The sequence below is a fragment of the Musa acuminata genome, chromosome BXJ1-3 (assembly GCF_036884655.1).
Source record: "Musa acuminata AAA Group cultivar baxijiao chromosome BXJ1-3, Cavendish_Baxijiao_AAA, whole genome shotgun sequence".
NCBI classification, from domain to species: Eukaryota; Viridiplantae; Streptophyta; class Magnoliopsida; order Zingiberales; family Musaceae; genus Musa; species Musa acuminata.
In genome coordinates, this window is record NC_088329.1 from 12,599,690 (window position 1) to 12,614,251 (window position 14,562).

At 46.3% G+C, this 14,562-nt stretch overlaps 1 protein-coding gene across 4 annotated transcripts; it reads right to left on the reverse strand.

Annotated features, from left to right (window-relative positions):
* Positions 1 to 11,039: 11,039 nt before the first annotated feature.
* Positions 11,040 to 13,450, reverse strand: LOC103978236 (BTB/POZ domain-containing protein At3g19850). Of its 4 annotated transcripts, XM_009393955.3 has the most exons (3): positions 13,318 to 13,450; positions 12,058 to 13,233; positions 11,040 to 11,584 (listed from the first exon to the last, which is right to left on the reverse strand). In XM_009393955.3, the coding sequence occupies exons 1-3, from the start codon at positions 13,378 to 13,380 to the stop codon at positions 11,213 to 11,215; spliced, it is 1,611 nt and encodes a 536-aa protein (XP_009392230.2). In that variant the 5' UTR covers positions 13,381 to 13,450; the 3' UTR covers positions 11,040 to 11,212. The 4 variants fall into 4 exon arrangements, with proteins under 4 accessions (XP_009392230.2, XP_009392229.2, XP_009392231.2 ...); XM_009393954.3 differs by having other exon boundaries at positions 12,058 to 13,380; XM_009393956.3 differs by having other exon boundaries at positions 11,364 to 11,615; positions 12,058 to 13,380.
* Positions 13,451 to 14,562: the final 1,112 nt, after the last annotated feature.

The window sequence follows — 14,562 nt, forward strand, 5'->3', positions numbered from 1 at the left end:
CACGCAACAAGCCTGGAATCAAAGCACACACATAACAAAAACTATGTGAGCTTTTGTCGTTTTGGTTTAGAAAGGTTGGCGTGGGAGTGCTTGTTTCTCGTTTGTGCAGGTGGCTGTGGACACCGGAGGTGTGGGAGTCATGTGTGACAATTATATGTTATGATGACCTTTGTTATTTTGATGATGAAACCACTTGATATGTGTTTATAATTTAAATTACATTTTAAGTGATGCAGGTCTACTCGATCAGGATTAGACAGTTAACGCATGAGGAATTGACGTTGCGCCGGAGGAGATCACATCAAAATATTGGACGGCAAAAGGCTTCGGACGTCGGGCATCGGGCCAAGGAGAGCGAAATTATGCCAAGGATATTGGGGTTGCAGAGGTCAACCGCCGATTGGGCAACAAGCCGCAAGAAAGGACGATGCGCCGAAGAATCGGACGAAGCGTCAACCAATGACGTGCCGTGCAACAGAATGTCAATTCGCTTTATAATAATTGTCTAGATCGGAGTAGAGTTTTGGCTTGTGTGTGTAGGATTAACTATGATAACGATGAAGACATAAAGCAAAACAAAGTGTCGGAGTTAAGCGCGAAGGATTCGATGGGAGTTCGAGAGTTCAACGGAAGTCCGAAGGTTCGTCGGGAATGCTGTTGGAACTAGCCGAGAATGAGTAGGGAGCTTGCCGAAGGGTTTTTCGGAAGCTCGCCGGAAGGTTCGTGGGAAGTTCACGGAGCTCGCCGAGAAAGATCGGAGTTTGCCGAAGAAGCTCGTCGGAACTCGCCAAGATCAAATCGTGAAGTCTAGGAGCTTGCCGGGAGTCCGTAGAATGGTTTCCGAGAGTTTATCGGAAGTTTGCCGGAAGCTCGCCGAAAGAAGTCTTGACTTACAGACTTTGTAATAGCTTAGAAAATATATTTAAATTCGTAGTTAGCACGTTACTTAGGGTTAGGATTAGGTGTTAATCCTATAAACCAAGTAGGGGCCAATTGGACTCTAGTTCGGACTGGTTTGGGCCAAGTTTGGAGCCCAACCAGTGAGTTGAAATAGTGTAGGCGGTGGCACCGCCAGATTTGGCGGTGGCACCGCCCAGCACCCGAGAGCCAGGCGGTGCCACCGCCAATACACTGTCAGTGTCAGACACTAACAGGCGGTGGCACCGCCACTGATAGGCGGTGGCACCGCCAGCATCGGGAACCAAAGAGAATTCAAATTTTGGAGCCCAAATTTGAATCCTCTTGAGGCCTATAAATACCCCTCAATTCTTAGCTGAGATTACAACTTTTTGAGAAGCAATTAATTGAGAGAAAGGTCTTAGAAAAGTCTTAGCAAGTCTTGTTTTCAATTTGCTAGAGTGTTCACCTCCTTCTTTCTTGCTGAAAATTTGTAAGAGTGTGAACCGCTTGTAAAAAGTTGTAAGAGGGGTATTTACCCTTCCCCTTCAAGAGATTTGCTAGTGGAAGGTGGGAGCCTCATCGAAGAGGGCCTTGCAAGTGGATGTAGGTCATTTGACCGAACCACTTTAAAATCGACGTGATCTCTGGTTTGCATTTCATTATTGCTATTTACATTACTGCAAACCTTCTTACGTGCTTTATTTCCTCATTACCTTTGCTGCATATCTTTATGAACACGCGTTTAAGTTAAGCTTTTCAAGTTCGATTATTATCGTATCAAAAGATTTGTCGAAACGAAAATTTTAATCCGCCGCACTAATTCACTCCCCCCCTCTTAGTGCCGCTCTTATCTATCCAACAGAGGAGCTCTGCACAGGTTCAAAGACCCTTCGAAGATAAGAAAAGACAATAGTTGTTAAATCCTCACCAATGGTGATCAGTGCTACTAAGAGTAGATTATCCGCTTCATTTCCCAATAGAATGCCAATCGAAAGCGGAAGTGATGTGAATCTACTTAGAAGTGACAACTAAGTGAAAGAAGAGTCAATGGGCAAATTTTATGGAGGAAGGACCCAAAACTTTAGAAGTTTACGAGGCGATGCTCGTTAAAGCTCCAACAAGTATCTACCTAGTTCAAGCAGCATGAGGCATTTAAAAGACTGACGCATAGTAAGGATAGTCTTTTCCTTCATCTAGAGGATCCGCAAAACCCAACAGGGATCAACACAACTCAACCAACCCCACACTAGAGTCAAAGTCATTGGTGAGTTGAAGCAGCATAGCGGATCAAAGGTTCGACTACTAAAAAACAATAGTAGAGAGCAATTGGGAGCCAAGAGGCGCATTGCAACTGGAGCAGAAAATTAAAGACTCAGCAAAGGTGAGGAGTTACAGTGTCAGCAAAGGCTTCTACGAGGACATCGAAGGAATAAGTGGGGGAGAATGTCACGGACAAACTTCTAAACATGATGTTTGATTTAATGCTTATGTATGTCCGTGTCTTTTGGTATGTTCATGCTTTGCACAACATATAGAGGGATGACCGAAGGCTTAATAGTCCCATTTTAGTTGGGTTTGGTGGCCGCTTTAGGCTTGTAAATAAAGGTTATGTCATATGGACACTTGTGAGAGATTTTCGGTCTGTAGTGGACCATTTTGACCCTTTATTGTGCAACTGTTCAGAGCTTATAAAGTCTGTTTGTAATTTGCATTGTCTACAAAGTATTTTCGGAAATGTTTGCTTGTGGATCCCTAGTGAGGCGTTTTCTCTAACCCGTTTTCTCTTTTATGGGTCCTAAGGGACTATGGGAGGCTTCGGGGAGGTTGACCCTTGCGGACGGACACGCAAGGGTACCGCACGACTTAGGAAAAACCAGCTAAGTCCATGACAATTTGTTGGAAGTTCTGTAGGAACCAGCTGAGAAGTCTCGGAGCTTGCTAGAGAAGCTCGTCGAAAGTTTGCCGGAAGATCGCCGGAAGAAAACTTGACTCATAAGACTTGTTTAGCTTAGTAAATATCTTAGATTTCGTAGTTAGCACATAATTGGGATTGAATTTGGGCCAACCTAATTAGGGGCTAGTTGGGCCATGTAATGACTGTGTTAGGCCAAATGAAAGGCCCAAACAGTGACCCAAGAGGTGGCACCGTCATGGCACAGTCTCCAAGACTATGTCAAGCGATGGTATCGTCGGTCTAAGCGGTGGTACCACCAAGATACAGCCTCCGAGAGGCTGCAAGCGGTGGTACTACTAGTCTGGGCGATGGTACCGCCCAGACTCAGTCTCCGAGACTGTTTGGGCGGTGGTACTGCCCAGTGCAGTGTCAGTGTCAGACTGACACTGACGGTGGTACCGCCCGAACCCAGGAAACCCGAGATGAAAAATTTTTAGGCTCCAAGTTTGAATCAACTGGAGGCCTATAAATACCCCTCTCATCCTTGGTATTACACATAACCTAGAGCAAAAAGGAAGGAAAACTTTGTTATAATTGTATGTGAAACTCCTCTCAAAGTTCTAAGTGTTAGAATATGTTGAGAGAGGAGTAAGTGGGGGTATAAGGGTTGTCTCCTAAACCCGATAAAAGGAGAATCGAGTTGTAAAAGATAGTTGGTCTTCGCCTATTGAAGGAAGACTGATAGTGGATGCTAGTGGCCTTGACGTAAGAGAAATCAGTGGAGTGGATATAGGTCACGACGACCGAACCACTATAAAAATCTGGTTTGTCTTTACTTTGAGCAATTTACTTTAAACTACAAACTGCCTTCTTAATACTTGCTACACTCTTCCATGCGCTTTCAATCTAAGCATATTTCCAGAATCAGTTTTCAACGTACGAAGAATTTTCAGAAACGTAATTTTTACCACTGCACTAATTCACCCCCCCCCCCCCCTCCTCTTAGTGCCGACTTTTTTCCTAACAGTTGGTATCAGAGCCTCATTTTTCATATTTGGTTTAACACCCAAATAGAAATGACTCTTTTATGCTTTCAAGAGGGTCACTCTCTCATTTAGCCTCCCTTGTTCAATAGGACAGACTACACATATTGGAAAACTCGAATAAGAGGTTTTCTTGCTTTCCTTGGATTTAAATTTATAGAATATTATTGTAAATGGTTTTCGAATGTCTTCTCTTCCAATAAAGAATTGGAATAATTTGGAGAAGAAATTTTTTTATCTAAATACAAAGGCTATGAATGCCCTATTTTGCGCCTTAGATAAAACTGAGTTTAATTGGGTTTCTACTTGCGAAACAGCTTTTGAAATATGGCACACTCTCGAAATCACACACGAAGGCACGAGTAGAGTAAAATATTCTAAAGTCAATCTTTTAATGTACGATTTTGAACTATTTCATATAAAACCAAGTGAAACTATTGGAGACATGTATTCCCGTTTAACGGATGTCGTCAATGATTTAAAAGCACTTGGTAGAAGTTTTTCAGATTTTGAACTCGTTAACAAGATTTTACAATCGCTTTCTAAAAATTGGGATTCGAAAATAATGGTTATACTAGAATCAAAGAACTTGAATCATTTTTCAATTGAAGAACTTATAAGGTCTTTGATGACCTATGAAATAACGTGTAATGCATGTAAAGAACTTGAGAACCACCTTCCAAAGAATAGGAAGGATTTCAGACTTAGAACAATTGAAGACCACTCAAGCTTAAGCTCAAGTGATGGTGAACTTGAACTCCTCATGAAAATTTTAAAACAAGAATCGAAAATTAAAAATGAACTTAAAAAGAAGAAGAAGGCAACTTTGGACGAATTGAGCTCATCCGAAGACAAGAAGAAAATCAACAAAGGCAAGGTGGCAAACTACGGCTTAACGACATTCGACAATGAGGTAAACAACTCAAACGAAACTCCTTTAATTTATTTTGAAATTACATAATGCTTTTCATGAGTTATTCTTAAATTAGTTTAAAAAAATTATATTTTTTTTGAATTGCATGTTTAATGAAAATGCAAAAATAAAATTGGATCATGCTTACCTTTCTAGTGATTTTAAAAGTAATCATGAAAATTACATGTTTTATGATAAATAAAACAAATTATTTTAATTAAAAATGCCTTATGAAATCATGCTTGATGTTTTGATAATGCAATAGAATGTTAGATATAAATCTAATGTTTGTACACCTAACAAGATGAATTATATTGTTTCTCTACTCTATAATTAATGAAATCATGTTTGATTTAAAGTAATAATTTGACATCATGCTTAATAAGTTTATGTTTTGAATTTATGCATGATGATTCTTGAGATTTATGGATTATCGATTTTTATGGTAATGAAAGTGGCTTTTTTAGGTTTTAAACATTGATGCATATTTTTATTTGGCATAAATAAAATAAATCACATGAATTGAAATCTTTTTCTCTGATGTTTCCTTTGTGATTTACTAAAGAGAATATCTTTTTTCAAAATTCATGACTTAAAATTTTATTTGAATATCTTTTTCGAAATTCGTTTTGAGGAGCGTCGTCACAGCCCTGCTGTGTGGATCACCGCTAGAGAGGAGGAAGTTTGACCTCCTTCACCCTCTCCTAAAGATCTGTAAGGAAACAGGGATATACGATCTCCCTAGGTAACACAATCTACTCTATACGCAGTTTTAAGTTTCGCAGATTTTGCGCACCAATCTTCGCACGACGACGAACATCTCTTTGGGAATTAGGGATTTTATTTTCTTGTTCTTCCGCTGCGCATGTAATGTCACCCCTAAGATTTCCCAACAGAGGGCACCCATAGTCAGCCCAAATTTGTCGGGAAATGGATCATATGGTCACTAATTGGGCCGAGGGGCATAAATCGCATAACGCTTCGGGATACAGTAGCGATCCTGAATCGTCCCCAAAAGTTCCTCGGTCACCATCGAGTCTACATTATGCCATGACTTGATGGTTTCAAGTACGGTAGAGTCCTCTGTGGCCTCCAAGGGTGCGCCATCTGAAGATGAACTAATAAACTCTGCCCCCGGGCCCCTAGAGGATGACTCTCGCTCCCCGGCAACCGACCAACTAGAATAAGGAGACGAAGAGGAAGAAGATGAGGAAGATGGAGACATCCCGACCTTGAGGTTAGGAGGAAGGAGTCGAGGCGTGGAATGGAAGGCTCGGCAATGTAGCAGCAATTGCTCTGGGAGGAGATTATAAAAGGGAGGAAATCGACCACGAAGTGACGTTTGGGCTTCCCGAGGGAAGAGATGATCACAGCATTTAAAACCCATCATAACTCCTTGGATTCCCCCAGATTCTCCAGTCTCGGAGCTCCCGTCGAAAGACCACTCATGACAAGGTCTCCCGCTAGTAGCCGCTCGTGACAAGAGATCTCCCGCTAGAAACCGCTCGTGACAATAGGTCTCCCGCCAGAAACCGCTCGTGACAAGAGGTCTCCCGCCAGAAGCCGCTCATGACGAGAGATCTCCCGCCAAAAACTGCTCGTGACAAGAGGTTTCCTGCCAAAAGCCACTCGTGATGAGAGATTTCCCACCAGAATCTGTGTTGCTCCACTTGGCATGCCATGTGGCATGATAGCATGCGCGTGCACCCCAACGCGCCACCCAGTGCCCTGCCAGTCCTAAAGTTGAGCTCGAGATCAGTCACTCAGCCAACAGGTCCAGTCTTTACCCGAGTCGCATAGCTTGGTTCCCCGACTTGCGGCTCACTAGTCCTAAACCTAAGCCCAAGATCAGTCAGTCGGCCAACGGGTCTAGTCTTTGCCCGAGTCATGTAGCTCAGTTCCTCGACTTGCATCTCACCAGTCCTAAACCTGAGCCCGAGATCAGTCACTCAACCAACAAGTCCAATCTTTGCCCGAGTCACGTAGCTCGGTCCCCCGACTTGCGACTCGCTAGTCCTAAACTTGAGCCCAAGATCAATTACTCGGCCAATAAGTCCAATCTTTGCCCAAGTCACGTAGCTCAGTTCCCCGAGTTACGACTCGCCAGTCCTAAACCTGAGCCTGAGATCAGTCACTCGGCCAACAGGTCCAGTCTTTGCCTGAGTCGCATAGCTCGGTCCCCCAATTTGCGACTCACCAATCCTAAACCTGAGCCCAAGATCACTCACTCGGCCAATAGGTCTAGTCTTTTCTTGTGTCGTGTAGCTTGGTCCCCCGACTTGCGACTCACCAGTCCTAAACCTGTGCTCGAGATAAGTCACTTGGCCAATAGGTCCAATCTTTGCTTGAGTCACGCAGCTCAGTTCCTTGACTTGCGGCTTGCCAGTCCTAAACTTGAACCCGAGATTACTCACTTGGCCAACAGGTCCAGTCTTTGCCTGAGTCGCGCATCTTGGTTCCCTGACTTGCGGCTCGCCAGTCCTAAACCTGAGCCCGAGATTAGTCACTCGGCCAACAGGTCCAGTCTTTGCCCGAGTCGCATAGCTCGGTTCCCTAACTTGTGACTCGCTAGTCCTAAACCTGAGCCTGAGATCAGTCACTTGGCCAACAGGTCCAGTCTTTGCCCGAGTCATGCAACTCGGTCCCCCAACTTGCTACTCGCCAGTCCTAAACCTATGCCCGAGATCAGTCACTCGGCCAACAGGTCCAGTCTTTGCCCGAGTTGTGCAGCCTAATTCCTCGACTTGCGGCTTGCTAGTCCTAAACCTGAGCCCGAGATCAGTCACTTGGCCAACAGGTCCAGTCTTTGCCCGAGTCGTGCAGCTCGGTCCCCCGACTTGCGACTTGCTAGTCCTAAACCTGAGCCCGAGATCAGTCACTCGGCCAACAGGTCCAGTATTTGCCGGAGTCGTGTAGCTCGGTCCCTTGACTTATGACTCGCCAATCCTAAACCTGTGCTCGAGATCAGTCACTCGGCCAATAGGTCCAGTCTGTGCCCGAGTCGCGTAGCTCGGTTCCCCGACTTTTGGCTTGCCAGTCCTAAACCTGAGCCTGAGATCAGTCACTCGGCCAATAGGTTCAGTCTTTGCCCGAGTCACGTAACTCGATCCACTAACTTACGGCTCGCCAATCCTAAACCTATGCCCGAGATTAGTCACATAGCCAACAGGTCCAGTCTTTGCCCGAGTCGTGCAGTTCGGTTCCCCAACTTGCGGCTCGCCAGTCATAAACCTGAGCCCAAGATCAGTAACTCAACCAACATGTCTAGTCTTTGCCCGGGTCGCGCAACTCGGTCCCCCGACTTGGGGCTCGCCAGTCCTAAACCTAAGCCCGAGATCAGTCACTCGACCAACAGGTCTAGTCTTTGCCCGAGTCACACAGCTCAGTTCCTCGACTTGCGACTCGCTCGTCCTAAACCTGAGCTCGAGATCAATCACTCGGCCAACAGGTCCAGTCTTTACCCGAGTCGCGTAGCTCGGTCCCCCGACTTGTGACTCACCAGTCCTAAACCTGTGTCTGAGATCAGTCACTCAGCCAATAGGTTTAGTCTTTGCCTGAGTCGCATAGCTCAGTTCCCCGACTTGCAGCTTGCCAGTCCTAAACCTGAGCCCGTGATCAGTCACTCAGCTAACAGGTCTAGTCTTTGCCCGAGTCGCACAGCTCGGTCCCCTAACTTGCGACTCGCCAGTCCTAAACCTGAGCCCGAGATCAGTCACTCGGCCAACATGTCTAGTCTTTGCATGAGTCGCGTAGCTCGATCCCCCGACTTGCGACTCGCCAGTCCTAAACCTGTGCCCGAGATCAGTCACTAGACCAATAGGTCCAGTCTTTGCCCGAGTCGTGCAGCTCAGTCCCCTGACTAATGACTCGCCAGTACCATCCTACTTGGGCCCGGCCACCCGGCTAATCGTTCCAACCCTTCCCGAAGTAAGGGGCATAACCCGCTGAGCAGCCCCACGATAAACCAGCCCGACTTCCCCTCATGAGCAGGCAATACACACGCGGCACTTCGACCTAGGCGTACCCCTCGCCCTCTCGCAAGGACCCCACGGCACGCCTCGGTGGGGGGGAGAAGTGATAAGGTATATTTTGGGCCCTGGCCACGTCACGACCAATGTCGCACCACGCCATCGCTAGGTCAGCAAGAGGAGTACTCCCACGCGTCGAGCCAGGATCCGTACCAAGGTATTCCTCGGTACATCTCATCCCGGAAAGCTTGGGACAGTGCCGTTCCACGCGTTCCGGGACGACGACCGCACAAAGGCACCTCCTCGCCCTTCAAGACTCGGTTGCCATGCCAAACCCACGTACGACCGAACCTCATATAATAGTATAAAAACCCCTGGCTGGCATCTGGCCAGAGGAGGCTAAAAAAAAAGAGAACCAAGCACTAACTTACTCGTTGAGAAGCTAAAGTCGGTAACCACCCGACGAGGGCCTTCTGTGCAGAACAGTGACCACCCCCGAGGCACGATCATCCCGATCGAGAGGTGCCTTCCTCCAGACGGATCTGACATCCCAACCTGTAGTCGATCAATCTCGGCGACCCATTCAACCAATCATTGACTCTCGACACTGACCCGTGGATCAGATCGTGCTGACTCATCAACCACGAAACATCAGTTCACTAGAAGGATTATTGGTAATTTTAAGAGCATGAAAATAAGCGAGAAAGAGAGAAAGATTAGAGCGTGTCTTCGCCCGCTCAATTCAGAGTTACATAAGCTAAGAGAGAAAGAGAGTTCTTAATAAGATTCGAAGAGTGTGTCTTCGCCCGCTCATTACTATCCGAGTAGATTATTTTCTATAGCGATATACAATTTATATAGTAACAATGAAACATGCCATCTTGATTCTGTAACCAAAAGCACCATTTGCGGGACTCGCGGAGTCAATTTTGGATCGAAAATTGGAGTGCAAGAGCATTAATCGGAGGAGTACGAGCTTGACTTTATCGAATCGCCTATGTAAGGTTTCTTCAACTGTTCTCAAAATATGTTACGGTCGCATGCTATCATATCATATATCCTCAAAACACTTCTTCTTATACATCTTTTATGTGCATTGAAGATAGGCAACTGTGTTGTTCTTGCATAATGACACTGCTATTCTCTTATCCCTCCCTCTTTTCTTTCCTCATGAGCTGATGTTGGATCTCTTCTTCTCCTCCTTTGATCTCTCATTGTTGGCCCATTAATAATGGCTCAGTGTGATCTTTGCAACTGTAGTTAGATCGACCAATACAACCAGCATGGTGCCAAGTTGCAGGCTTCTACACGTGCATATGGTTTCCATCTTCTTCTTTAGCAGCATTCGGAAGCTCTTCTATCTATCTATCTATCTATCTATCTGTTTGTTTATGAAGATTTTGGCTTCATCGGACACATCCATTTTCTTACTCGTGAAACTTTCCAATCATCTATATCCATAATATAAGCTAATTTGCAGTGGCATCTCTTCTTTTTCTTTCTTTGTTACCCCCACCGAAGAATCTAATCTAGCACATGATGGACCAATCCAAGTTAGGTTAGGCATCTGTATGCACCTGCAAGTTGCTGCTGTTGATTTTGTTGCTCGGATATATCCAGAAGAGCTACAGAAAACAAAGCTTTAGGCATCAGACCTCTTAATGTTGTTTATAGTCGATCCATGTTATGGGTTACTCTCTGTTGGATTAGTAGAATACATTATAGTTCTGTTGGTTTTTTGTCCATCTTTATGATCACAAGTTTTTAGGGTTCAAAGCCTGTGGAAAAAGCCTCAAAGACAGCTTTGCTCTTACAGAGGCATCAAACAAGGGCTACTGTCACTACCAGCAACCCACATTGGCATTTGTGTAGCACTTAAACAAATATAAAGTAGCATTACTGTTTGTTAATTGGAGCTCCCGAGAACGGAGACCAGTAGCCCACAATTGATTGCTTTCAGCTGTTGTCAAGGATGTATGGTGGTTTTTGCTGCAGTAGAGAAACCAGGTGCAGGATGGCACAAGGTTTTGTGGGAGATCAGATTTGATGGATGAATAAAGAACGAGCTGAATGCTTGGTAAGTACAGATGTACCTATGCAAAGCTTTAAATTAAAGATGAATGCAGGTTGATGGCCCCATGAAGACACACAAACCTTGTACTATGTGGCATTGACATATCTCTCGACTCTTTCCTTCCTTTCATCATGTGATCTATCAAACAAAGTTCTGTCCAGAGATGTCTGTATGATGAGCCATCCTTCAATTCAGCTAGGAATGTTTCCTGATGATGATGTTTCAACAGACCTGCACATGCATCAGATGATGATAAGAATTCACAGTAAGAACATCATATAAGCTTTACAGATTCCTCTGATGGTGTTCGACAGATGTTCCGATGTGAAATGGTAGCTGAAACCCAAATCAAAAACCTCATCCCTACAAATTTACAATCTCTCCCAAAAAAACACAACTCTACATTGTGGTGTATCCATGTCAACAGAGCCTTGGCATTCCTCTGTTGCTGTGGTTCATGGACTTGGTCTTCACCATCTTCGACATCTGGCCCTTCATGTTCCTGCACGCCTTCTCCAGTTCCTTCACCCTGCACTGCATCCTTTGAAGGCTGAGCTTGAGCTGCTGCTTCTCATGCGGCGACTCCGGGGAGGCGGCCGGCGTCCGCGACGGTTCGGCCACGTCGGTTCCGATGATCAACTTGGAGTGCTGCGAGACCAGCGCTTGGACGGCGACTCCCGGCGGCACCCGTGGGTTCTTTGCCAGGTCCTTGCAGGCCTCGAGTGTGAGCTTCTCGTAGTTGAGGCATCCGCACAGCCTTGTCCGCTCCTCGGTGGAGAGCGTTGGGTGTGACTGCCACAACACGAGCTCCATGGTTCAGATGCTAGATCACAGTAAAACACAACAGGAATCTAACTCTCAGAACATGTTCTTCGAATCTGCAAGTGTAGCACTGGAATGGCATCTTCTTCACTGTTTATGGACCATGTAGCCAGCCACCCAACGATCATGGCTACAGGAAAAAGCATCACAAAAAGGCAGGCACAGATGGCCTGTCAATTCCAAAAAAAGGGAGAGGAAGAAGATGATTGGGGAGCTGAAGAACCCTTTTCCACCCACCAATCATGCCCACGTGAAACTTGCTCTAGACTCATTCAAGATCCAGTGGCAGAGAGCAGAAATATAGCAGACGACAAATCTAATTGAGGACATGCCTGAATTATGAACTGTTTATGGGAAAAGATTTGCAGTTGCATGAGTTCTTCAATCAGGAATTGCAGAGAAATCAATCACGCAAGCGAAAGCCAGAGGTGCCATGTTCTTACCTCGAGGTAGATGTCCAAAGCTCTGTAGACTCCATCAAAGCAGTCTCGAGCTGAATCCGGGAGGCTCTCAGCCACCTCGAGAAACTTGGACACCTTCAAGCTCTGGTCAGGAGAGATCTCCCCCAGGTACTTGTCGGTCAACCTCCCTACCTTCTTCATCCTCTGCGAGGAGGCGCCACCACCCTCCTCGGTGCTCACGAATATTCTAACCAACCTCAGCACCAGGTTGACATCATAGACACCTCCATCGTGCCCCGACACCAAGAGATCATCCAGTGTGGCCTGGTCGAGCACGAGTCCCATCAGCCTCTCCAGCTTCCGCCTGCATTCCTTGCTGAGGCCCAGGCCTGAGACCACCCTCAGCACCCAGAACAGTCCTCTGCAGGAGAAGGCTGTTCTTCCCATCAGCGCCACTCCATGGACTGCAGTGTCGGCAAGACCACCGTACTCTTCCTTACAGTGACCAAGGTTCCCGCATCCGACGCCAGAGCATGGCCTCTGGACCACCGTCTTGAGGTAATGCAAGAGAAACCTGGTCAGGACGAGGTTCTTGTTGTCAGTACCATAAGCTCCGAGGGTCTTCATGATCTTTTCTATGGTGCTGGGTGCCAAGATGGTGAGGTCATCGAACCACCATTCCCTGTTGGAACAAGGCTTCATCGGCTCGGGGGTCTTGGTAGATGAGGAGCACCTGAAACCAGAGGTATCAGGCGAGGAGGAAGAAGATGAAGATGACGGAAATGGCGTTGCCGACAGGAGTGGCATCATCTCTGAATTGGCCGCTATCTTTGCCAGGAGGGATGAGACGAGCTTCTGGAGTAGGCCACAGGAGTCGGCAGTTGGGAAGAAGAGCTCACAGCTCTTCAAAGCTGTTAGGATGTCATTCCATGTCCAGTGGAACACTCCATCCAAGAAGGTCTCCGTCTGCCTCAAAAGATTGCAGGAGGAGACATCTTCAGTCATCTCAAGAAGAATGGCGGAGCAGTGGAGGAGACAGATGTTGGATGGCGTCATGGCGATGCTCCCATTGTTGTAGCAGAATCTGGACACCAGCTCAAAACCACATGCTCCTCCTGGAAACTCCATTATCCCAACTCCTGAGCCCTTTGGCTGGCTTCTCTGCCTCTCTTGGCTCACCATCTCCTTCAGCTTGCCCGAGAAGGAACAGAGGACTCTCTGCAATAGAAGACTTAGATTGCCAGAAGTGAAGGAGAGAAAGCTGGACGACACCACATGATGTGTGGGTTGAGGAATGAGTACCTGATGCAGGAGGAAGGTGTGCTGCTCATTGACATGAACCTTGAGATCACAGAGTTCCTGCATTGCTGGTGGGAGCCCGAATTGAATGATGCAAAGGAAGAGCTGGGGATAGATATAAGGGACCAAAAGGCTGTCAATTCTTGCGAGGAAGAGATTTTGATGCTTGCTGACATTACAGTGGGTTGATGGCTATGGCTGTCGCGTATGTGTTTATAGATGTAGAAAGAGGTGGTTTAGTCACCTAAGTGACTCAGTAAGCCAAACCACTTCTTCAGTGTGAGGGTTGTGTGTTTGATTATGCTGCTGCTGCTGCTGTTGTATTTGTGGTAGAAAATTGTATGGATTTTGTCTGGTGCTGGTGACAGGCACTGGAAGTCAAGCATGCTTCTGCAATGGTATTCCTGAATGGCCTTGTCATCTTTAGGCTTTTAGACCAGCGTATGGGTGGGTAGAACATGTGGGAGTTGGAGAGCCAAAATCCATGTCATTCATTAGGAGGAGGAAGAGGGGTCATCATGTGGACAACTTTTGACACACACAACCAGATTCCTCCTTCTCTGTCGATGTTCTTGATTCGACAGATGACAGATGATGGGGTTTGTTTACAGCTCCTCTTGGCATGAAAACAACAGCTCAAATCCAGCAAGTTGATTTAGTCCCCGGTCTTTGTACATCTAAATGCCATCAGCACAAATCTTCTCAGTAGGAACAATCCTCAGCTCTAGAAGATGACAGAGGCAGCAGCTCTCTATCCACCATTACAAAAGAGATTAACAAACAAAAAAATGGCATAAGTAAGCATTGGTCGTTTTGTTATCTGTTGTCCATCCATTGGAATCCCATTGACTGCTAGCTTTTACTTGCCATTGCATAGGCTGCATATTTTCCACATCAAGACACAACCCACTCGCCTACATCTTTTTTCCAGCCATTAAATCTGTCTCTTTGCTAATTGCCGGTGATTGATGCTGCATGCAGTCCACAGCTCACGAGAGGGGACTCCTACCAGCGAGCGCAAATTAAGGGAGTCCGGAGGGCGGTCAGAGGAATGTTCTCTTCCGCTCACGGGCGTCACTCAAATTCCTCTCTGGTCTTTGTTGGCTTTCTCAGGTCATCTTATCACTGCTCGCCATGGCTCAAGTGCCGCAGGTGGGCAACGCTTGCTCTTCGATTGAGCTCCAGTTGGATGCTGTTCACGGACACTAAATCATCGGAAACCTCGATCGAGAAGAACCACTGGGAAGA

Bases quoted from the DNA above. Each gene is read 5' to 3' on its own strand.
- LOC103978236 (XM_009393954.3), bottom strand. From the start codon at position 13,380: ATGCAGGAACTCTGTGATCTCAAGGTTCATGTCAATGAGCAGCACACC. The intron at 11,585-12,057 runs GTAAGAACATGG...GTGTTGTGGCAG, and splicing joins CTTTGGACATCTACCTCGAG to TCACACCCAACGCTCTCCAC.